The 26,537-nt window shown below is 37.7% G+C and overlaps 1 protein-coding gene across 10 annotated transcripts in view; it reads left to right on the forward strand.

The window, feature by feature from the left end:
* LOC149281106 (plasma membrane calcium-transporting ATPase 2-like) overlaps positions 1–26,537 on the forward strand; it is a 71,380-nt gene that overhangs the window by 16,714 nt on the left and 28,129 nt on the right. For 2 of the 10 annotated variants that reach the window (XM_089499749.1, XM_089499753.1), the window contains exons 2-7: positions 9,721–9,918; positions 17,522–17,779; positions 18,598–18,723; positions 19,982–20,107; positions 21,224–21,319; positions 25,080–25,121. In XM_089499749.1, the coding sequence (XP_089355875.1) occupies positions 9,721–9,918; positions 17,522–17,779; positions 18,598–18,723; positions 19,982–20,107; positions 21,224–21,319; positions 25,080–25,121 (846 nt within the window). Of the gene's footprint in view, positions 1–9,720; positions 9,919–17,521; positions 17,780–18,597; positions 18,724–19,981; positions 20,108–20,497; positions 20,531–21,223; positions 21,320–25,079; positions 25,122–26,537 lie in introns of all 10 variants that reach the window. The other 8 variants (XM_089499751.1, XM_089499752.1, XM_089499755.1 and 5 more) reach the window with 6 other exon arrangements.

The following is a 26,537-nucleotide window of genomic DNA, read 5'->3' on the forward strand; positions in this document are numbered from 1 at the left end:
GCCTAATTTACCAAAATTCTGTACAATTCGGTTGCAATTTGTCTCAATCCGAATGCACATGTATATATGTATATTTTCCAACATACTGGAAATCGCTGATAATTGGGATAAAAAATACATGTAACTCATCAAAAATGCCTTATTATTCCGAATATTAGATTTACATTTTGCAAACTCGAATTTCTGATTTTATTTCCGTGACTCAGTTCAGCACCCTGTAGTGTTTCCACCTACAAAAAGTTCCCAAATTTCTAAAAGAAAAAACAGGTATTTATCTACCACACACAGGGTTTGTACAATGCCTTGAATAGTTCCTTTTTCCGTAACACAGTCTGCATTTTAGTTTTCTCTGAACCCAATAATGTTCCAGGTAAATATAACCACCTATGTGAACTGGAATTACAAAGTCTGTTATTAGCAGTGGCACAGTCAAATAATGATTCAACCATGAAAAAATAGGAATGAAAAACTCAATTTAAACCTGGTGTTTTCATCCATTATATTTTTTTATGGTTGAGTTAGAGAAGTTCTTGGTCACGGTAGAGCAGACCTCTCCATTTTTTTAGGGTGTGCTAGAAGAGACCATGGAGATACTACATCATCGGGGGCCCGAAATCCAGTATTGTTAATGTGGGGGATTTTTTGTCCCCCATCTCATTAGACTAACCCACTGACTACAAAATGGTTAACTGATACGAACACAAACACACTGACAACTCTCAACACACAAAATCACTGATTATTCCCAGCTTCACAGACACACAGTCATACTGAATACTCTTTTTCACAGTAATTAAAATTCACGGATGCACCTGTGTTAAACACTGCTTCTCTGAGGGCTCTGTGTTAGTATCTACCATTTCCAGACTAGGGAGTGGTGTTGGTCATGCCCACTATCCACCTTCATTCTGCCGAATCCTACCTTATGCTTGCTCAGTTCGGCCATCCAAGTTTTGCCCCTATATACTTCTAGTCTCACTCCCTTGACCTGGCCACATCCCCTTCCTGCATCCTATAGGGACAGAAGTATGGGAGCTGTGGGTAGCCAGACCTGATATGAATGTGATGGTAAAAAACATTCAACAAGACACTTTTCTTTAGATGTTCTTTAATCTACTTCTGTCATCAGATTTACATATGATAGGCAGAAAAATTTTGATGAACAGCCCAATAGTTACACATTGCTTATGTTCAACACTTTCAGAACCCCTGTCTTTTGCAGTCTTGGTCTTGGTTTTTTTTTTCCCAATGGAAATACACAGGTCCTATGTTCTACAAAATGCAGTAAACATTATATATGACTCTTATTCTTTGAATTGAAATACAGTCTTCAATGCTGAAGAAAGTTGGGAAGCTACACAAGGCCCCCACTTGTGATTAGCTACAGTGAAGGAAACGGCAAGATGGAGTTGTGGTCATCACAATGTTCTTAGCAGCTGGGAAATCGGATAGCAGTAAATTGTTTATGAGTTAAATGCACGGGGGTAATCTTGGATAAATTCCTGAAACCTTTAATCTGTGTTACAAATCCTGCTGAATGTTTTACACTGCAATTTAGCTGGCACAAAGAATAGAAGGATTAGGCAAACATCTTTTATTGCAGGGGAATGATGTCTATTTAGGTCAGACCCACAGACCAGTGACTACATTAGACATCCTGTCATATCTCATCTAACCATGTACCTGGTTATTGCTGCAACACTAACTGTTAATGTGAAATATGAAAGAAAGAGAGACAGGTTGAACACAGTGCATTTCTTTTCTCTCTCTCTCTCTCTCTCTCTCTCTCTCTCTCTCTCTCTCATTAAAAGGAGATTTGAGAATACGTGCATGAGTTTATCATATGTGTTTATATTGGCATCCTTTCCATTACATATTCTAGCAGTCTTCTTTACAATCTCTGATTTAAAAGGACAGTTTAGCATCCCACCAACAATCGGATTTTAAAGTGCTTTGTAAGTATATACATTCTTTTATACTGGCACGAAAGCACCCTATTGAAATCAATGGGATCCATTTTTTTTGCATTCATGTGGAACGCATTAAAGAATACATTAAAAATGTCAGTCATGCTGTGAAATCTTAGTGCCTGTGTAACGTCCATGGAAGTTGGCATTACCCCTTTCTACATTTTAACACCTTCCATCTAAGCTAAGCCATTTATAACATAGTTTCCTATTGTTAGCCTACCGGTTAGAGTATTCTGTTGTTTCTATGAATGTGGACCTGTTTTCCCAAAAATGGATATTGTTTTCTTAACCTAGATACTTTACTGTAGTAACATGTAATCTGTGCAAACAATCCTAATAAGCATTGAACATTTGGTAAAGAAAGCAACTAATATTACAGCTCCTTTTGCCAGGGATTGGTGACCAAATGGTTGCATGATAACTGTCTAAATGCTCCTTGTGAAATACCCTGGATTGTCTTCTCTAAAAAAATATATTCTTTTGTACAGGTATTTTGAGCTAGTGTACTGCTAAACAGTCCCAAATTAGACATAGGCTTCAGAAAGTAAAATGTGACATTTTAAAGTTTGGAAAAGGGGTATGGGGATATTCTATTTTGTGCTATGTAACTTCCAAAACTCATCAAGAAAACTATGCATGCTGGGTATTTCTGTAACCTAGCAGTGCAGCTGAATACACTTTGGTGGGGTTCTCTGGAGTTACATGTAATCTATGCAAACATGGAGCATTTTGTGAAAATATCAACGGAAATTAGCGTTATGGCTCCTTTTCTCAGGGAATGGTGACCAACTGATTGCATGATAAGTGTCCAAATGCTCCTAGTGAAATACCCTGGGTTGTCTTCTCTGCAAAATATATATACTTTTATGGAGGTATTTTGTGTTGGTGGGCTGCTAAACAGTCCCAAATGAAACATAGGGGTCACAAAATACATTTTAGAAAACCTATGCATGTTGGGTTTTTTAAAATGTTCTGTTACATCAATACCTTTTTGTATTATTTTAGGTCAGTTGAACTGGTATGGAGACCATTATCATTGTAAAATATTAGAGAAAACATTTTTTTCACAAGTTTAATGTACCATATTTGCTCATAATTTAGAAGGAAAAAAAGAAAAAGCCTGAATATAAGACTACCCTATAGGAAAAAAGTTTTACTAGTAAATATTAATTCGCATGTAGACTATTTTTTCATATTTAATAAAAACTATGATTGAGAAAAATGCATTTCTTGTTTATTTCCTTTTATACACATCTGCCTCCAGATATACCACTCTGCCCCCAGATATGCCACTCTGTCCCCAGATATGGCTTATACTCCATATAAGCCACTCTGTCTCCATGATATGCCACTCCACCCCCCAGATATGCCTTATACCCCCTATTTGCCACTTTGCCTCTTTGATATTCCTTATACCCATTTATATGCCACTCTGCCCCCCCTCTCCGGATTTACCAATATATCCCCAGACTTGTCCCCTATGCTTCATACTCCCTGGTGTCTAGTGAGCAACCAGTGACAACCTCTGCTTCTACCTGCTTCTACCTGGCACTTCGGCTTTGACTGAGCACTGGAAGGTCATGTCATGCCGGCCCTCCGTCATAGAAGCCCCAGTGGAAGTGCCGGGTAGCAGCGGAGGTTGTCTTGCAGACGTTCACCAGCTGCCAGAGAGGAGGATCCAGGTCCCCTGCAGCGATGTGGGGGATTATGCTCTCTGGCAGCCAGTGAACGTCTGCGCGATGCTTGCAGACAACCTTTGCTGCTGCTTGGTGCTTCCACTGGTGGAACACCGGAAGGTCATGTCACGCTGGCGCTCCGTCATAAAAGTCCCGGCAGAAGTGCTGGGTAGCAGTGGAGGTTGTCTCGATGCGCATCGTGCAGACATCCACCAGCTGCCAGAGAGGTGGATCCAGGTCCCATGCAGCGCTGCGGGGGATCTGAATCTTAGTCTTGTAGTCATACCTCTGTTTAAGGTTGGATTATAAGATGACCACTAACATAAGACGAGGAGTTATTTGTCAGAGCGTTTGCTCTGAAAAAAACCTTGTCTTATATTCGAGCAAATAGGGTATTATTCATACTGAATGTTGGACTATACATTTTAAAATGGTATCAAAAGAAAGCACCATCTGTCCTTGACAAAAACAATATACTATTTGTGTGGGTGCAAGAAAAAGACTGAAAACGGGAATTGTGGTAAGCAAATGTAAAAATGCTTCAAAACACCCTCAGTAAAGAAGAGGTTAATTGTAAAAGGCAAATTTGTTACTGAAACATCAGTGAATCAAAAACCTGTTTAATGTCAACAAAAAACAGGATTTATAAAACAAATGCATTGCATTTGTCAAAGGTAGTAATATGGTCTTAATGCTTAATACTCAACATATAACTCACAAACTGTACGGACAATTAAAAACAACTGTTTTAATCAAAAGGTGCTTCTAGGTTTTTCAACATACTGATCAGGTACTGATTACTGATGTGAACCAGATTGCTAGCCGCCCCGAGATACTTCTCAAACAGTGCTTTGTTGTGATCAAGAAACCTTGAGAGTGCTCTGAACTAACACATAGCACAGAGGTGAGAAGAAAAATGTTCTGTAGCTTCATCAGGTAGCATAGGGCTAAAATGTAACTCTCGAGGTACATGGCCTTCACCGCCGATAACATTACCCATCGGACACTATGCCTTAGTGCTTTTCATTCTGGCTTAAGTGTAATTGACTTCAGTCAGGGTCTATTTTCTATTGCTTGAAAGTGGAAATGTTTTCCAAATGCCACAGTTTAAGTTACACAATATATTGTAAATGGCCACACCACGCCTATGCTTAACCATATCTATAAATACATAATTGATTATCAACTTAGGTTTAAGTGAAACAATGTCTAAAAATAGTTTTTCGATTCTGTAAAAATAAAAGATATATCTTACGTTAAAGACATGACAATTGAGGTAGTGCTTATGAATCAAAATGTCTAAAGTGTCTGCACGATGAAGAATACTATAAATAAATATCATGACAAATCATGCAGTATTTGACTTTTAAGTAGCAGGTTGACCCACCAATTTAAATGACAGAATCCCTAAAAGCTCTGACATCACTTCCATAATTGATGAAAGAAAATCCCTTGTGCAGAAATGCTCAGCAATAGTGATATAGTCTATTACTTATTATAGGATTTGCTGCTGCTATCCCGATGCAGACTGGCTGACAGATGGGGTGGTTAAAAGCATTTTAAATATTCTTTTGGTTCCCACAATTCTTTAGAGCAGATGATGGGATAGAACGCCAATGAGCTGTTAGCGATGAGATCCTGCTTGACAGCTGGGCTTGCTGTGCAGGAAACGTCAAAACCCCCCTCCCAGCAGTGAGAGTAGAGACATATAACAGAAAGAGAACCTCGGCGTATCACGGCTACATTCTTTTAGTAGTTAAATACAAATGTGTAAACACATCACTGGAATATTAAGAATTTGCCTATTGAAGGAAGCTGTATTGCCAAGCAGCGGTCTAGTGGAGAACATGACAAGAGTGTAGTTTATGGAGATAAAATGTAACCTGTTATGAGGACCCTATTGTACCACATTGTGGAAGATAGTTGCGTTGTATAAATCAATTAATAATAATAACGTGCAGTGTGACTACATGGCCATACTTTCAGGATACACTGCATGAAACAATTAGAAAACACATATGTGTCATGGAAAAATGGTACCATGTAGTCCATGATGGGATCTTTCAGGGACCCTACCAAACTTTAAATGAGATTAACAAATCAGTCTGTAACTTTTCCCCTTTCTACAGTAACACTTTGTATCCTCTTTAGCTAACTCACTTATAACACGGTTTCCTAATGTTAGCCTACCCATTAGAATATTCTGTTGTTTTTATTAATGTGCACCTGTTTTCCCAAAATTGGATATTGTTTGTCTTAGATACTTTATGAAATATTTATCTGCTTTCCAGAAGCTATCATGTTGCTCACAACTGCTTAATTAGGAATGGAATAACCTTACATGGAAACACCAGGGAAGGAAATTTGGTCAGCACAGAAACCACAATATCACTTTGTCTTATGGGGCTCTTAAAAAAATAAGTGTATTTTATTGTGGAATTATATACAATTCCACTTTATTGTATGTATCTAGATGTATTTTCATTGTGTGTTTTGTTTTGTACTGCTGTTTATTCTTTCCCCCCGACTGGTACCCAAAGTCTGCAGTGCACTTTCAATGTAAAGTAATACAAAGGACATATATACTATAGTACATACATATGTATTCTCCTTATGCATATAGTAGCTATATTTTGCTAGCCACTGTAGCTCACTGACATTGCACAATGTTAATAAATTCAGTATATATACAATTAAGTCATATACAATAGTGCATATTTTGAGTGTTTTTTGTTGTTTCCAAAATATATAGCAGCCAACAGCAGGTCAAGTGCCCTTATTATTTAAAGGAGCAATCTTTACTTAATCATTGCTTGTCTGATTTTCACTGTCTGAATCCTTTCTCAACTTCCTGACGCCTATGAACATAAACAAACTGCTAATAAGTAAGATTTGGGGATAGTTGTGAAGACAGTGAAAGAAGATTAATAGTTCGTAAAAATTGATGTTCCTGCTTTATATAAAGCTGTTCATGTAATGCATATCACCCCAGGATCTAGGAGTCACAGTACCCATTCTTTAAATCTCACCTTTGTACCTGTGTATAGACGGATTGTCTGTCAAACTATTACAAAATACACCTGCACTTGATTTACTGGAAATTCCAGAAAGGAATAGGGCTCTTAATATATTAATTGCAGTAAACATGTAGTTTTATTTGGTGGTGAATTAAAATACCACATGGTATTCACCATGGTTAATACCACATAGTTAGTGTAATGTATGGTGCATGCTTACTTTTGTGATTGTAAAAAAATATGAGCCTCTGCTATGACTTAGGGTACAGCGTCATAGGAAGAATTACAATACACTGACATATCGCAAATGCGACACGGTACAAAAATAGTATAGGATGTTACTAGCCAGTGGCACTGAAGCATTTGATCTTTGCCTTAGTCAGAAGGGTATTAGGCAGCTCTTACAAAGATTGATTCAAGATAGCCTTTGGGTCAGGAATAAATCTGTAGCCAACTGAAATTCTAACAATTGTCTGTAGATACAGCTATAGCCTGCTGCTGGTCAACCTCTATGATTATAGCTCCAATTAGCTTTGGAAGGCCATAATAAAACCAGTAAATTCTGTGTTCCTTGTCAAAAACAGAAAATATAATTAAAAAACACATTTCAGTCTGCTCACCTCTAAATTATACACCTATTTTATCATAGGTTTATTGCCTAAAATGGGAGATTGACTCTGTCATGTGCTACTTGGTTATGGCCTAATGGTAATAGTTGACAATTGTTGTAGTATTATAGAGGGGCAGATTAAGACCCGCCAGGGCCCTAAGCCACACATGTACACACACACACAAACATACGTAGGTACACATAGAAACACTCTGCAGACATTCTATTGTGTAATATACCCTAAATCCCTCTAGATTGTAAACTCGTTTGAGCAGGGCCCTCCTCACCTGTTCTCTCTTTGTCAATTTGTTATGTTACATACTACTTGCTATGTCCTGTCTACCCATTGTACAGCGCTACAGAATTTGATGGCGCTATATAAAACAATAAATAATAATAACAATCAAAATATATTCAACTGTACAATATAGAATTTGGAGAAGTTACAGATCCACTTTCTAATAATTGCATTACTAGAGGGACTGGCTCCACATTGTATGTTGCTGATACAAGACTGAAACATCACATCATTTTTATAATAAAATGTGTAACTTTTCTCGGCTTTGTTAGGTCCATAGCAGCAGATTTGTATGGACTCTCCATATATATTAACATTGGTACGGTAATGCACATCCATTTGTTTTATTTATATCCATACTACAGACCCTTAACTAGAGATCTTGCCACCCGGACAAGAGGTCATCCTCTGTGCTGATGTCATGTCTGCCTCGTCTTGTCCTATGGAAATTACAGCCCTGTACATTTGCCTGCTAAAGCACTACAGTATATGTGACATTAGAGCAGTGACTGACACAACAGCAGCATTCACCAGCAAGTCTGTGTGCAAGGAATGCGGTCGGACCATTCGTGCATCAAGCATCCCTAAAGCAGCTGTTTAGTGCAGATCCTTCACAGTAGTTCTTTTACCTTGATGGTGTTGTGGTAGACTTTACTGCATTTCAGTGTGTTTTATGTCACATGACCTTTGTTGTAGACATGCAAGCAGAATATTGTTGGGTCTCAATCATCATGGCATGTGCTTGCTCAAGGACAAGCCAAGGATAATGCAGAAAACCATCTGATAAGTTAGACGTGGTCACTGGTACCTGATGCTGCACCTAGCTGTCTAGATTTCTAGATACAAACAGAGCCGGCCTTAGGTGTTCTGGCGCCCTGTGCGAACTACTCCTCTGCCCCCCCCTCACTACCCCCCCCTCTGCACCTTCAAACTACCCCCCCTCTGCCCCTTCAAACTACCCCCCCTCAGTCCCTTCAAACTACCCCCCCTCTGTCCCTTCAAACTACCCCCCTGCCCCTTCAAACTAGCCCCTCTCTGCCCCTTCAAACTACTCCCCCCTCTGCCCCTTCAAACTACCCCCCCCTCCCTACTTCTCCTTATCCTAACTTACCTTGAGGAGTCCTGCCGGCATCTCATGTTGAGCGCCGGAATAGTCCAGCGCTCAACATGAGATGCCGGCACCGCAACGGAGTCACAGAGAGTCAGGGGCGTCGAACGGTTGCTGAGAACTTCACGAGCAACCGCTCGGCGCCCCTGCCCGGGTCATAAATGAAAACATTGGGGTTTTTTGTTTGTTTTAACTTTATTTAACAGCCTCCATGTTAAATAAAGTTAAAAAAACTTTATTTAACATGGAGGATTTTAAATAAAGTTAAAAAAACAACAAAAACCCCCCCCGATGTTTTAAGCTAGGTCCAGAGGGGGCGGCAGCGGACCCCACAGCGTCGTCGTCGGACCCCGTGTTGTCGTCGGGCGGCGTCGGCGGACCGGGAGGCGGCGCCCCCTGGAGTGTGGCGCCCTGTGCGGTCGCAAAGGTCGCACACCCCAAAGGCCGGCCCTGAATACAAATAAGGTATTGCAGAATGCAAGTTTGGAAACTGCCTGCTTATACCTGTGAAAAAGGTTTCCGCTAACAGCTATAAAAAGAAAACATTACATCTCTCTGAAGCATTGTTTGGCTCAGCACTCTACCCTCATTCAACAGTAATCTCAAACTCGAGGTTTATTCATCTCAACATGTGACGAGGGAAAACTCAATGCCATCCTGGTTAAACACTTTACAGTAGAATACAATTGCATTATGGCAGACAGGATTCAGCGAGTCCTGTATTTTGTTCAGTGCTATTTGTTGTATAGTTTCACAGTAAAAAAATGGGAATTTGGTTAAAAGGGGCAGTAATGGCCATCTTCTCAAGAACCGGTAAACACTGTAGGCATATATAAAGCACAGTTGCACTTCTAGCTAGGGTATATGCCACGAAGCCAAAAGGAGCAAGAGGCCTGTAAAACATCTGACACATTCACCTCAAAATACACACAATGAAAAGACTAACGGCAGAAAACGTAGATGTATTTGAAAGGGTTTTGTATCTCATGTGTGGGTTTCTCTCTTTCAAAAATGTAAAAAAAAATGTTTTATCTCTTGTAGGTTTGCCTGGCACACTAACAGATCTAGAGAAGAGGCGGCAAGTTTTTGGACAAAACCTTATACCTCCAAAAAAGCCTAAAACATTCTTACAACTAGTTTGGGAAGCTCTACAAGATGTTACACTTATCATCTTGGAAATTGCAGCCATTATATCCCTGGGGCTCTCATTTTATCGACCGCCTGGAGGAGAAAACGAAGGTAAGGCGGAAATGGTTATATTTACATTTCCTTAACATAAATAAGATGCTATAATGCTGTGTTCCTCAATGGATTATTCCATGCCTTGGGCCTAAGCACATACTGACCTGATAAGTGTGACTGAAAAAAAGCATATGGATTAGGTGCTACCTATGCAAGATATTGCTTTTATTATATATAAATATAAAAACAAGCAAATTAAAAAAATTTACAAAAATTTTGCCTAGTCCCCAGTTTATTGTAAATTTACAGTCCTAACTACATGTAACATTAGAGCTTTTTCTCCATGAATTTCAACAGATTTTACTGAATGCACGCATGCACAAAACTTGAATTCTATTTAAAAGCCTTACTCGTTCCTCAACACTTAATTTTGGTGGTTACTGGTAAAATCCTACAAAAAATACTTTTGGGAGAACAGATACATTTTGATGGATTTAGTAAGAGAGTAGATGTCCTATTAAACAGTGCAGCAGGCAAGGTCAACAGTAATGCAGAGGAAGGGATTATTTACCTTTTAACCTGAGAAGAGCTGGCAACAAGAGAGGTGACCAGACATAAATCCCTAACTCATTGTAACATGTGACTCTATAGTAGTCTACTCACTCACAACCTCTAAAGTGCCATTTTGCATGTCCTGTATGCATTAAAGTTATCAATGAGTTTTAACCATCGCACGAAGGCATTTTCTTAGTAGGCCAATTGTGCAAGTTGTGGTTTTGGCGGTGGGGTGTATGTTTTGTGTACATCCGTTTTTGAAGTCCTGCTTACCCCAGCTCTGAAATATACACCATGATGGTTCTTAGGAGTATTCTCTAAGTTGGGACTCACTTTGCAGTTGTGTTGAACTCGTGTGTATTTTGTGCTTATTGTCTACGCTACACATGGTCGCACACAGGTTTCTTCAGTCTGAATGTCCCAGTAGACACAGCAGAAAATTGTAAATTTCCAGCAAATGGCTCAGTTTATGTGTATTTAAAGAGCTATGATGATTAGAATTAGGCATTTTGGTATGGTAGCCATACATAATACAGACCTAAACCTCAGACATGTTTTGTTTTAAAAGCGTTCTGTTCACCAGAGCTACCAATGAACTACTTCTGAATGGACCACTGGTTGCTATGGCGATAAGACCACGTTTAACATTTTGCACCAGAATTACTCTTTATAAATAACATATGTTAAATAAAACAGAATGTTTACAAGGACGAGGAAGTATTCATTTGGTTGCATAGTCCTTTAGGCATAAAGGAATATAAAATATCATTGCCCGGTTCCCAAATCTTACTACAGGATCTTAATAAAGGATTGATTTGAAAAAAAATTGTTCAGTCTATTTAAATGGTTGTATAAAAATAACTGTAATAGAAAGTGTAGGGGATGTGCCTGGCAGTCCAGCATTCTGATTGGCTGAGTGCCTCCTAGTTGCCCTGTAATTACTGTAATTGGTGGTGTTGTTATTCATAGAGCTCTATATGCAAGTTTTCAGTTTGTGCACTTGCTATTTCTTCGGGAGCCTGGTTCTGAATAAAGACTTTAATCTGTTTAATTGCTGCCTCTCCTGCGCATCGAAGCAAGTGCAAATTATCTACAATGTTTGGTGTGAGATCCTATTAGAATTACTAATTCAGAAATTAGGAGTATCTGAGTTTGAGTACCGCATATGAGACAGCCATCATCTCTGCCCTTTGGTGGCAAATATGCTTATTTACACACAACAATATATTTGTGTCATATATACATATATTTATATATTTATATATACATATATATACATTTTAACTTGCTGTCTGTAGTTAAAAATGCCCTCAACTGATTATCAGGTATTTATATGTTAACTCCTGTCGATTAGTAAAACATTAAGAGAGAAACAAATGTGTTCTTAACCCTACTGTGCCTATCCGGAGTGTGCGTATGTGGTTCAGCTGCACTATTGCTAATTTGTTTCCTTTTGTTCACTGATGTGCAAGTTTTTGTGAGCTCCTTCCGGCAGATAATTAGTTAACCAAGATCCATTCACTCTATCCCAGTGTATAGGAACTCATTCAAACAGGAAAAAAATAATTAAGCTGGATGGATGCACAGCCTGGCTGAAAGAACCACATTTAGCAAGATTAAAACAACATAGATATTGTTTTGCTGGAGTTCAGATGTGCTGCAATATTGGTACATGTATTCAACTATTTAAATATGTAAAGGTTGATTGAGGATCCTGGCAGAGTTTTTATGGTGTTCTACACGATAGGTAACAAGCTTGTGATTCTGGGGTACCAACAGAGATAAGGTTACCTCAGCAGTGATCCATAAATATATCATATAATGACATATCATTTTAAGATCTCAATGTGTGTATTTGGAAGGCTGCCTTTTGCTAATGTATTCGGCATATTGTGAACAGTAAGCTACCTAGGAATATTTGTGGAAGAGTAGTTGGCTGACCAAGACCAAAAAGCATGTATGATGGGTCAACATTATATCATAGGAGACAATAATAAAATAAAGAGCATAATATCATGCAGACTGGATTAATAGACAATCCTACATACAAATTTCATATATTGAGATATACTTTTTAATCTAGAATTGGTTCCGAGGGAACACAAGTAGCCCACAATGACTTGGTATTCCTTTTTGACCACAGCTGTCAAATCAATCCTGCGCTTTATTTTGTCTTGACAACTGGTGTAGGAAGCATTGCTAAATGGTCATCTGGATAAGCCAACTAGACCAACACATCTTACAAAGTCTGTGTGTTGCTCTGTCCTAGGTACTTTAATCAGTGATTTGCGAAAGCAGTATTTTGAAAATGATACATCAATAAGAATCAGACCTAAGATTTTTTTTTAAATCTCAATAAAACAAGTGAGCAAACCTTATTTATATTAAAAGTTAAGGTTTGCAGAATATTTTAATAGCTTAAAAAAACATTTAGCTACCTATTGCTGTTTTCCTGTTTGGTCTTTCTATAAACTTCACAAGCCAACAGCACATACCTTCACAGAGTTTACAGCTCCACAGGCCAGTTACGGTAAATCAGAGGATGCCCCATCTGGCCCATGATTCTTCATTCCTGCTTCATGGGACAGCACCCAAAAATTTGAAAATCTAGGAGTCTCCATTGGAATGTCAGCGGACAAATGTTTTACTATGACTGTAAATGCTTATTACACCACAATTACTGATACGTAGAGGGGCGAGATGGGTATGAGGCAAAATAGCCAAGACAGGGTTACAATAGTCTAGGCGAGTGATAATGAGAGCATGGACAAGAGCCTTATTTGCATCTTGTGTTAGAAAGGGACAAATTAAGTCCATGGTGACACTAAGGCAGCGAGTGTGAGGGGAAGGCAAGATTATTGCACCATTGTTATTAAGAGAAACTGTTGAGGGAACGTTAGCATTAAAGGGAAGATGAGAAGTTCGGTTTTGGAGAGATTAAGCGTTAGGAAACGTGCAGACATCCAGCTAGAGACGGAGGCGAGGCGGTTAGTTACACAATCTAAAACAAAGGGAGAGAGTTTAGGAGAGGTATAGGTAGATCTGTCATCGGCATACAGGTGATATTGAAAGCCAAAGGTTGAGATGAGTTTGCCCAGTGGGGTAAAGTAAGAACAGAAGAGGCCCTAGAAGTAGTGTCACAGAGGTCCAAGATCATGAAGAGTTTTTAGAGTGGTCCACAGTAGCAGAAATGTCCAGTAGGATTAGCATAGAGTAGTGACCCTTGGTTTTAAGAGTAAGAAGGTCATATTTAGGGTAAGTAAGGAGTTGAAGTCAAAAGTCAAAATTTTTTTAAAGAAGCTTTGAGACGAAAGTCAGTAGAGAGATGGGACAGCAGGTGAACAGATCAGTTGGGTGCAGGGAGGGCTTTTTCAAGATATAAGTTATGGTAGCATGCTTGAAGGAGAACAGGACAGATCTAGTAAAGAGGGAGAGGTTGAAGATATACTATCAGTCATGCTGGAATAGAAAAGGGGCTTACCCAAAGTGTTTCCACAACGTTGGAAGCATAGCATATGCAGAAGGAGACATACCATGACATTTTGGACAATGCTATGCTTCTAACTTCGTGAGAACTGTTTGGGGAAGGTTTGAAATTCGAACGGAAATTCTGAGCTTTTTGCTTTTGTTCCTTTTGTGGGATTTGTACGAATTAATGAAATATGCAAATTGTGTTACATTTTTACAAATGTACAAATCTGAATGTCTAGTTTCCTTTTCAATTACCTGACTACTGACATAAGACTTATTGGTCTATTATGTGAAGTGGTACTGCAACTGCCAGCTTCCAATCTTCTTGATCTTCTCCTTTGAGTAGTGACCAGTTAAATAAGTCTGCTAACAGTATTGCCAGGGAATTCCGGAGCTCTTTTAATAACTTTTGGCGTATCCCATGGACTTGTCTGTTTATACTTTGGAGAATTTAACTAGAACTTCTTACTCTGTAAACACATCAGTTTTATACGTCTCCTTATTTCATTTTGTATACTGTGGTCCCTTCACCTTCCTCTTTAAATATGGAACGCAAGTATTTATTTAAGCAATAAGCTAGCAATCTTTATCCTTATTTATGTAACTCCCTTCATTTGTCTTTAGCTTAATTGTTCCTGGTTTATGTTTTCTTCTTTCACTTATATACAGTATCTAAACAGGGTTTTCTGTTTGTTTTGGTGGATCTAATAACACGTTTTGCCTCCATAAGCTTAGCTATATATTTCCTCCCATCTTCCTTATTTTTATTCTGTTTATAGTTTCTAAAAGTTACCTTCTTTTCCCTCAGTATGTGTGCCACATCTGACATATCCTCAATATATCTTTTATAGATTTAAATAAATATTTTGCCAATGGTTTCCTTTTTCTCTTACTAACTTCTTTAATGCAATGCCCTGCTGTCTTCAGCAAGACTTTCTTAAATGGTTCCATTTCTCCAAATAGTTCCATTTCTCCTGGGCTCCATCTAAAGATGTTGATACCATCAGTGCCTTGCCTACATATCTTTTCATTTTAGAGAAATCAGCCTTTCAAAAATCTAAATCTAAAACATATTACACCTACTTCCCCTCTTGCAGCCTACCCAGGTCTATGCTTTAGATACCTCCTCCACCCCAGCCATCATTCACCCCACCTAGTGCCTGCTCAGTAAGGAGTAAGTGCCTCTGCATTTTATCAATGCCCCCAGTGTTTCCATTTGCTCTCTTAGATCCAACATCTTTGATTTCAAGTAGGCAGCAATACAATACAGCCCTTGGGGCACCTGCTCCTGGAGTGCTCACATGTGGTAAGTTGTGGCATTTCCCAACATGGTATCCCTGGTGTTACAAAGCAACAACTTACTCTTCACTTACCAGTTTCACTTACAAGCTTGCACTTTGAAGGTTTGCCAAGACTCATTCATACTCTATGTCTGATGAGATTTAAGACTAACTAGTGCTTTTGCAGATAATACAGATATTAGTCAATTGGTTATCACAGTTAATGAGTCGCTATATAAAATTTGCATTAAAAAGCGTTCATATTAAAGCATCTCAGGGTCAGTTCAGTTAGATATTTTCCCATATTACCTGTATTTATGCTTGACCGCAAACAACCTTTGTGACATGCAGTAGCTGCAGTTACATAGGAAATCTAACATATTCTGTTTAAAAAAAATGTTAGTCTGTTTTCTTTGCTATAAAAATCTCATGTTATTTGGTTTATTCAGGTTGATGAAATGGACCTCTGGAAATTGGATGAAATGTATTAATTTAATGAATGTCTATTGCAGGAATGCTTTGTTTCGCTTTATGCGAAAGTCACTTTGTTTCTTTTCAATAAGTGCTTTGGCTCTTGCTGCCTAACTATAAACCCTTTGAAATAAATGATTTGGTTGCACAGTTGGTGCCTTCTTCTGTTTTTATAACAGGTAGTCCTGTAACAGCGCGTATTGCTGACTACTATGGAATAGTGTTCCCTTCATATATCTGTGCTGATCAGATCAACATAACGGTATACATGAAAGGCTTGTATTAAAATTCCTAGAATCTATCTTTTCAAAGAAGTCTCACATAAAGGCACTTATGGAATGTTGCTATGCCAACCCTGCATTTATTGGCTGCAGCCAATCAGAACTGAAGGATTAGTATGTGGAAGATTAACCACAACTTCACCCGTGCTAATCCTTATGCTCTCATTCGACAAGGCCTTGGAATAAAATTGTTTTAATTCCTGTGAAAATGCTGAGAAGGCAAAGTTTGTTAAAGTTAAAAAAAAAAAAAAAAAAGAAATCGGGAACTGGGAAAACAGCCTTCCTTTTTTTTCTCAGATGACTTTTCTGGGAAAACAAGTCAACGTTTTTTTGTGTTTTGCCTTAACGCCTAAAAACATTTTTGCCAATAAAATTAATATATTGAGGTTCTTCAAAGTTTATTGCTATTCAAATCATGTATCACTTGAGCTCTACAGACACCAGAAGTCTTAAAAATGTTTATTTAGGAAGTTGTCATAGCAGAACTGTCATCATTGTAAAATGTTACTTGAAACCCCATTGAAATTCTGAAGCTGCGCAAGCAGCCAAATCATAACTTCAATAAAACAAATCCTTACGTGCAAGTAAGAATGGTCATATCTAAGGAACAACTAGAGGAACTTGGCTAAACTCAACTACAACTACAACTGGTTGTTATGTAAAGCACCTGGCATATATAGCATAGGATCTGTGCATTGGTGCCTAAGCATACTTAAGGTGTTGTTCTACCTGTGGTAGATATTTAGTGTCACAATGTTACTCAACACTAGAAAGCTAGGAACATGAGGAAATTAACGTCATGCAACCTATGCTATTGTCTATGATCCTTGGCAACGTCATAGTATTTTCTTGGACCATGCATACTTTGTTTATCCCCCAATATCTTCCCTAAATGTGCAAGCATGGGTGCCATACCTAAGACCGTGTGGGTTTTGCAGGAGCTTTTATATGATCTGCATTTTTCCTTTTAGCCAGAATCTCTCATCCTTTCTGGTTAAGGGCCTTCACCTGTAATGGAAACTGCTGCATGCCGGAGTGACCTTCAGAGGTTTATACCTGAAATGTGGAAACCTGCCAAGCTTGCCTTGGAGATCAGCAAAAGCAGGATAGATAATGTTGTGTATGTGTAAGCAGATCAAGATTCATTAATGATGTCAGGCAGTTTTTTTTAGTTTCACCTCCAATGTAATATTTCATCAGAGAGCAAATGCCATGAAAACCATTTTCATCCCAGTCCTAATCAGATTTATGTTGTGATGCATTTGATTACCTGTATTTCATCATATGTAGATTCCTGAAGAATTATGCCTCTGGACCCTAACTCATTATTAATTCAAACATCTTTATTCACATCTTCTTTCCTTTTCTTCTTCATTTGGTCCCAAAGGGAGTACTCATTTTAAGGTCATTTTAAAGAATAGTCTGTCTGTTATATGAAACCTTTGAAAATCATTGAGTTGTTTTTTTTATAGACCCTGTGTAACAAACAGATGCTTGGATATGAAGTGTATCTGTCATGGTTGTAATGAGTTCTGAACAAGTAGCCCTACAAAAGCCAATACTGTAAAAGACAATGATTGGCTTTTCTGATGTTCTTTTCAGACTGCGGTGGTGTTGCTGCAGGGGGGGAAGATGAGGGAGAAGCAGAAGCCGGCTGGATCGAAGGGGCTGCCATCCTCTTATCTGTTGTTTGTGTTGTGCTTGTTACTGCTTTCAATGACTGGAGCAAGGAGAAGCAGTTCAGGGGCCTCCAGAGCCGTATTGAACAAGAACAAAAATTCTCAGTTGTTCGAGGTAGTCAAGTCATCCAGATTCCTGTGGCTGAGTTGGTGGTTGGGGACATTGCACAAATTAAATATGGTACGTGTCACTTCCAAAATATTGATATAATGTATTAAGAATGATTGCGGTGCAAAGTTCAAAAGTGATGTTAACTTTTCAACCACCAGAATTTCCTAATCACCAAGGATATTGATTGATATTGCTATGGTAATAAGGTACTTTCTCACCCTTGACACCTAAATAAATATTTCTGCATGGTGGCCAATATCTTCAGAGCTAGGAATAGACTGTTCAGGCTCCTGAAGCATGACTATGTTGGAGCCTCTACCCTGTAACACACTACACTAAAAGTCATTCAATTCTATATTCATAGCAGTATCTAATATAAGTGGGCCCTGACAGCTGTGGGGTAATTTACATTTTCTTAATGTTGCTAAAAAAGTAAGCATTTAATGTAACACTACAATTGAAAACATCATACTAAGAGGAAAATACCATGTACGCACTGGCTTGCCCATCAAAAAATAAGGCTGTGGACAAGAAGGCACAGCACCTGTGAGATCCTCAATGTTTCCATAACAAAATTATCTTTCTCAAGGGGAATGATCCTGTTACTGAAACATTAGGGGATCCCAAGTGTGCCTTGCCTCCTTGTCCATTGCTTTATTTCTGTTGTGTGCTGTGGTAAGTATGATTTTATTCCTCTGAGTGTGAGGTTGTTAATTGCACCTTTACATTAAATGCAGTATTTGTGCAAGTATTTCTTTTCTGGTCTGTAGATCATGGTGTTCATTTATACTTTGTGGCTACTGTGGAATGCTGTGGGGGATTATGGATGTTCAATGATCTTTTTATGGTATGGAGCAAAGGCCTATAATACTTCCTTCTTCCAACAGGGGACTTGCTGCCCACTGATGGTATATTTATTCAAGGAAATGACCTGAAAATTGATGAAAGTTCCTTAACTGGAGAGTCCGATCAAGTTCGAAAATCTGTTGATAAAGACCCAATGCTTCTGTCTGGTAAAGAATTGTAATTTCTGTGATTTTCTTTTAATACTATGATAAATATATTATGTAAGTGCTTTCATTGGTTATAGAGATATAACTGAAGTAGACTGTGTCTAAAAGGGAACTTTTACTATTATTTTAAAGAGATGCTGTAGCACGTTAATGCCTATAATAATAGGCATATTTTGTTTTTTCCTGTGCAAATGCATGAAGAGTCATTAAACCCCCTCAATGCCTGTGTACTGTGCTCCCCTCCCAAAATTTTACAGTTGTCTCCACTAGGTATACCTATGTGGTGGATATATTAAAAACCCACCCATATAACATTGAGAGTGAGGTCTAATTTCATGAGATGAAATGAAGATCTGCATGAGTATTCCTCCCCTATCGCTTGTTAAGGTGCTGATTGTTGATGGTTCATGCGGCCTCTAAAAGTAGCCAAAAAGAAAAGTAGGAGAAAGGAAGACCTTCGGGAAAGGATGGTCAGATAATATTGACTCTGTCACATACTGAAGCTTCCATGACTTTATCTCCCATAAGTTTATTTTTTATGCTAAATATTACCAAGCAATTACACTAATGGCAAGACGCACAAGCTGTAATTAGTTGTAACCAAATAATGATAAAAGCTGTTGTGCGACAGTTACCCACTTTAAGCATTACGGTGTTGCTATAATGGGCCAGTTTTTCTGCAGTGGTGAATTGCGCTGCCAACTTTTCACGTTTTGAGTCAGGCTTTGAAATCAGGTCATCCCCTGCCTGGAGACAAACACATAACTCGTACTTCTATATCCCTCCCAAGCAGGAACGATCCAGTTGTAGCTTTCTACAAACCTCACAGAGCAACTCATCCAGCCTCAAAATCTTTGAATAACCTTTTTTTTTTACATGGTATGAGGAACCAATAATGAAACCTCAAATGCAGCCAAACAAAATCAAGCTATTTATTAATGATTTATGTAACCTAAAAATAAAGCTTTTATTGGTATTTGATATATATAAATGTTTTTTGTTTTTTGTGTTGGATTGTAATTAAACAATATTATACGAGTAAATTATAATATTAGTATATATATATTATGACAATAATATTTGATGTAGTCTCTGCCACCCTAAAAACTGTGGACTACAACTCCAAGCATTCTCAAACCATAAGTAGGTGGTTCATGGGATTAGTAGTCCACAGTTGCTGAAGTTCCACACGGCTGCCAATAATGTATCTGAGGTGACCCAGCGGCTTATGTGTTTTTCCCCTTGCATTTCTCTTTAGGTACCCATGTAATGGAAGGGTCTGGGAGAATGGTAGTCACTGCTGTTGGAGTAAACTCTCAAACCGGAATAATTTTCACCTTATTAGGGGCAAGTGAAGCCGACGATGAAAAGAAGGATAAGAAAGGTAAGTGACTTTTTCAGCCGGGCTCTGAGAAGCTTTCTAAGATAAGTTAGTTATAATTGCATAGACTTTTCCAATATCTGTGGATGGCTTCACCCACATAAGTTTTTTTTTAAAATTTTTCAAAGAATTCCTGTTGCTTCCCAATTTATGTAAGGTGATATCATTTTACTTAAGATCAGTCCATAACACACGTGCAGAGGCATATGAGTAACAACCTATAATTGTTTCCTCCCAAGTCATTTGATCATATAAGTTCCATCCAAAGGACAATATGTGTGTATTCCTGCAGCCGTTCAACCACGTCACTGCACCAGAAATGCATATTTTTCATTAAACATCTTTCCATTGTTAACACCTTATTTTTATTTTGTTTTAACCATCATCATACAGGTGTGAAAAAGGAGGATGGACCCAAGCTCCCAGGTAGCGTAAGACATAATACTTTAGGGTTAGATCATTTTGTTTTATGTGCTAGAATCTTGAGAATTGGTGTGGAGCAAGAGACATTAAAGTTGATAGAAGAAAACAATTCTTGCAGTTTGAGTGAAATTGACCATTCTCAGTAGATTTTTCAGCAGTAACACTTTTCTGCATATTTCCCAACTTGTTAACATATACATGGTTTCCCAGATCAATAGAGGCCTGGTCAGTGACATTTGCCACCTAGGACAGGCAGTTCCATAAAATGTTCATTCTGTTTACAAATACGTTTTTTTACACAGATGACCCCCTGATTGATGACACAAATCACTATTTTCGCTTTTCGGCAGGCAGCTATGCTTCTGGATTTCACAAAATTTGAAATCAGGTCATGCCCTGACATGTAATATAGCTGGTACAACAGAAATTGATCACAACACCGATAAAACTTTAACATAAGAGATATGTTATAAGATATATAAGAATTTAAAATGACAGCATTGAATGTGAACTATACCAGGCAGGGTTTTTATTTTTGCAAAAAAAGGCAGTTATCTTTCTTCATTTTCAAAGGTTTATCATAAATTCTGTCATAGATTCATATGTCTATTTACCTCATATTATAAATTTATTTAGGTGCATGCCTGTCTTTTTTGTTATTTTCATATTCTGTTTTGTTTTTCAAATGTCGCACAGTCGCCTCCACCCATCCATCCTCTCACGCTCCAGCAGCTACAGATGGTGCCACAGGGGCAAATGCCATTGATAATGCAAATGCCAGCTTAGTGAATGGTATGTTAACCAAATGTAGCTTTTCCCACAATGCACTGCTGTCACATGTATTAAGCACCCATTTTGGAAAAAAATATTCCTCATATTATTACTCTATTTCTTTTAAGCGTACATATATAAGGGTGAAGTTTAATTGTTTAGGTTGGAAAATTATAGGTAAGTTATGTACTTGATTACATTTTGATGCCTAGTTTTATAAAAATGAAGACCCTTAATAGTAAAACTGAAAACATTAATAGTACTTCTAGTAAGTTCACTCATATCTAGTCTATTTAACATATTATAAATAAGTATCAGTAAAGAGAGCAGCAAAAACAAAGTTTCAAAGACGCAAGAACGATGTAGCATAATAGCAGGAGGTGTTGTGGAGGTTAGTCTTCCTCTTTGAGGCTGTCAATAATTAAGTAGTTTTTAAGCAAGCTGAGGATCAACCTGCAACAGTCTCAGAAAGTGATCTGTTCCCTACCCAGAACAGTAGGCAGTTCCTAGCAAACCACAAAGCATCCTTAACAAAACACATTAGACGCCATGCTTCTTCAATGTCACCCTATGTGTGAGTTCCTGGAAAAACTCCATACAGAACAGATAATACCCAGGAAAAAAAAAACAGTGTTTACCCCTGTCGAAGGCCAGCGTTTATAATGATGAAATGTGTGGTGGGAACACCTTCTCTTTGTTTTAGGAACGGGAGGGTCAGTGTAGAATGCAATCCTCTCCATCTCTGCCAAACCAAACCCCACAGTTCACAGTGGTGAATGGCAGTGAGTTTACGCCTGAAGCTTTGCCAAATTCCTCACACATCTGGGTTAGTGCCGAGACTGACTGGGGATCTGCACAGAAGACGTTCACGTCATCCATGTAGAGATAGGTGTTTATCTCTGTAAACTACATCTAGTGTATGTTCTGTCTGTCAAGCCAACAAACAAATCAGGTGTTAACATAACCTTAAGGAGGCACTGTCATATCTTTAATATTAATAATTTTAAGTACTGAGGCAGATTTAGCAGCCTCTTAAAGTTTCATGGATTGGCTGCTGTCATGATTAAGACAGGCAGATGATCCATTCTCAAAGACTTCTTATGAATCTACCCCACCCCCTAAAATACTGTACATCTTAAAACTCTGGCAAGTCACTGGCCTTTGGGGATAAAGATAGGCAGGATAAATAAGATCTGACAATTGTAATGGTAAACTGAATGCTGCATTACACAGGCTTTTACAGTTCAGCAAAATGCCCTCTACCGACAGAACGTATTATTATTCCTTATTCATTTCTATCTGAATAATAACAAAAGTGGGCATTTCAGTATAACTTAGGGTAATTAAGTCTGATAGTATACATTAACAATTCAGCTTGTTAAACTTAGTATATAAAATAAGACAGAGATTGTTTATCTTAATTAGAATAAAGTATTTCTCAAAGAAATGTTGAGTTGAGATTACATATCTATACATTTGATACCTGTTTAAAGAATGTAAATATATATGTGAATATGTTTTATAACTAATATATAAAAGTAACTGCTTATTTTATTATTTAATATGTGCTCTCTTGAAAATAAATCAATAACTCAATGTACAGCTACCAAAATCCATACTGACTTAATGCTAGGGGTAACATAAGACTAAATCTTAAAACTAATTTTCAGTGCTGAAGCTATGGCTTACATGCAATGTAAGCTATATTTATCACCTATTAAGTTACTGAATTGGTAGAAAATGCTTACAAAAACAAACTGGAGGCACCTTGTTTTAAATATGTCTGATGTTTTATAACAGCATTACTCTGGCAACTGAAGAAATCAGACAAGTCAATCTATAAACATGATATTACCAGTGCTATTCGAGGGAAAAACATTTTTCCCATCAGTTACATTGATCTATTGTCAAATGTATGTACAGTTCTTGTGAATCTCCCTTTAATCAAGACATACACTACAAGTACTGACAATTACACCAACAGGGACTTTTATGAGATTGCATTCTAAATACATAGACCTTAATATATAGTTGGTCCCCCATTTGCAGCTATAACAGCTTCCATTAGGAAGGCTTTTTACAAGATTTTGTTTGCCCATTCATCCAGTAGAGCATTTGTAAGGTCAGGAACTGGTGTTGGACGACAGCAATTTCTGTTCCAGTTCATCCCAAAGGTGTACAATGGGGTTGTAGTTCGGGGCTCTGTGCAGGCCAGTCAAGTTCTTCCACATCAAACCATGTCTTCATGGACCTTGCTTTGTGCTCTGGGGCACAGTCATTCCCACTGGAATTAAGGGGCCTAGCCCAACTCCTGAAAAAAACATCCCCATACCCTTCTCCAACAAACATTACAGTTGGCACAATGCAGTCAGGGAGGTAACGTTCTCCTGGCATCCGCCAAACCCAGACTCGCCTATCAGACTTCCAAACAGAGAAGCATGATTTGTTACTCCACTGAACACGTTTCCACTTCTCTGGAGTCCAGTGGCGGCATGCTTTATACCACTTGATCTGACACTTGGCATTGTACTTGGTGATATGAGGCTTGCGTACCTTAAAATGTAATAAAAATAAAAAGACCCCAGTGATGTCACCATAACTTCATAAGGGAAACCATCCAGTTCAAAGAAAATCTATCCAAAAAATTTAAAACAAAGTCCTAAAATTGGAATCTGGAATTGAAAGAGTTAAAATACTAGCATTTGAAATACCCGGGGGTGTTTAGTTTAAAAAAATATATGGTTTGATAGGTTAATTGAATTGGCTAGTTTCAAAGATGTCCGAAATAGTGCATAGGCGCAAAGTGACCGTTTGTCAAAATCTACAAAAAAAAATGAGCACCTACCAAATTTTAGCCCCCAAACAAACCTATGCATGGGAGTTGTTGCTGAGTACATTTTGGGATGTTACTTGGCCATGACATATACCAGGAACTATATATTTATACCTTGACAACATTTCAAAGTATAATGTCAGTATCACTGTATATATATATATATATATATATATATATATATATATATATATATATATATATATATATATATATATATAATGAAAAAGCAGGGAAAAATGTAATAGGGAGTAATTTCCTCTTCATCAAACTGATTTATAAATACATTCTGTACCGGGTTTCCTTCGGTCTTCATTTTACCAACTGGGAAAAAATGCTTCCCCTAATGTTATTCTTGAAATATTTTTTTCTACTGTGTTGCAATATTCAAATATATGTTAGAAAATGCAAACATATTTGTAAAGTTGTTTGTAAACTAACTTTTGATAGATATATGTAATATTTACTGTGGTAAAGTGACAGTATTGATATAAGTCATATATATCATCATTATAACACTTTCTTTAAAGTCGATCATCTGTAGTCTGCTTCAAAAGTAGGTTTGTCCATAACATTTTTTTCTAATTTAGATTTTTATATAAGAAGATATATTTTCACTGATTTGTGTGATATAATATCTTTTTTTGTATGGTACCGGTGGTGTTTGTTTTTGCTTTTTTTTTTAAATTAAGTGTAAAATCTGTAACGTTTTCACTTGTTCAATATGTGTAACAAAGACAGACATGTATATGCATTGTAAACAGTATGCTACATAACATACAGAACTTTTTAAAGAGAATTCCTTTACAATGTACATCTCCAGCTGAATTTGTTACACATTATATTCCTTGTCTACTTTGTTATTTGATTCATGTGTGCTGTTCCCTGTATGTTCTGATGGTTTACGTTCTGTTTTTTTGTTGTCGGTCAAACTCTTTCATCATGTAGGTAAAATGCAAGATGGGAATGTGGAGATCATCCAGAATAAAGGTAAACCATATCTCCCAATAGCAGTGAAGTACAACTTTTTAACTATAGTATATATAGATTTCTAGCTGTGCTAACATAATTGCAAAACAGTTTTTTAATGATCAGTTCGATTTCTAAATTGGATCAGCTGACACAACGTGCCATTGGAACACAGGAGTGATGGGAGTGATAAAGGGCCTCTGTACCCGTATGAAGACATTCCATTAAAAAAGGTTTCCTGCTACAATAGTCATTTACAACATTAACATTTCTGATCCATTTGATGTTATTTTAATGGACAAAGTTTGCTTTTCATTCATAAACAAGAACATTTCTAAGTGACCCCAAACTTTTGAAGATCCACTTCTTGCCTGTATGTCCTGAGAGACGATATGATCGGGTCTGGTGACGTGCTGCAATCATCCTTCCCCAATGACATTGCTTGACGAGAAGTGATGTAAATTCCAGACGCACGGTGTCTGTGAAGGAGGATAATTGCCACACGTCGCGGGACCCGCTTAGATTGCCACTTCGTGGGACAGGTGAGAATGCCAGAGTCTTAGAGCCATTGCTGCGGCCTCCTAAGGATGATAGGGCTCAAATTGTGCATTTATATTAGCAACAGTTACAAAGTGGGCTATAATAAAGCACAGCATAAGCTCATGACCTTTTAAGAAACTTGTGTGCAACACCTTGCATTTAGTATTGATTTGCTAAGTGTGGTCCATAGTAGGGGCAAAAATGTTCAGGGTGGCAGTCTACAGATTTGCTTTGTAACAGTCCAACATTCAGGTACCTGCAGCATTTCATTTTCACAAGTTACATGAATAGTTATTTAAGTGCTAGCAGAAAAACCTTGCAACAGGACTTGCTTAAAAACAAACAAGGGAAGCTTAAAAACATAAAAAACATATGCCAGCTTTTCAACAAAATTAATGACAGTCCATGTGGCAGATACTATCCGGCAACTGTTACATTTTTAGATCTTTACAAGGAAACAACTACCGGTATTAATATAGAGAGAGTTAATTCCTGTTTGAGAACACATCATTTAATACATGATTTATGTAACTATGAAGATATGCATTATGGTAGAAGAAGGACCTTATGAAAAAAGTAACATAAATCTCGCATTTATTTTGCCCAAACATTACACTATGGTATAATGCACTTTATTATTTTTTTTTTAAGAAAAAAAATACAATATGCTGGATTTCATGGCATAGTCTGATCTACTACAAGTAATTCAATACAAATCCTATGGTAGATTGTACTATAAAAAAGAAATGAAAAACATATATTGGTCCAGATTCAGAAACTGGGATACAGTATATCACATTCTTATAGCTTACATGTTTCCATTGCAGTCTGTTGGAGGATTGCTATTCAATTATTTCTGATGGATATATATCCGACATTGAGTCTAGCTCAATATCT

The sequence above is a fragment of the Sceloporus occidentalis genome, unplaced genomic scaffold, assembly GCF_023333645.1.
Source record: "Sceloporus occidentalis isolate IW3139 unplaced genomic scaffold, rSceOcc1.0.p SCAF_139, whole genome shotgun sequence".
NCBI classification, from domain to species: domain Eukaryota; kingdom Metazoa; phylum Chordata; class Lepidosauria; order Squamata; family Phrynosomatidae; genus Sceloporus; species Sceloporus occidentalis.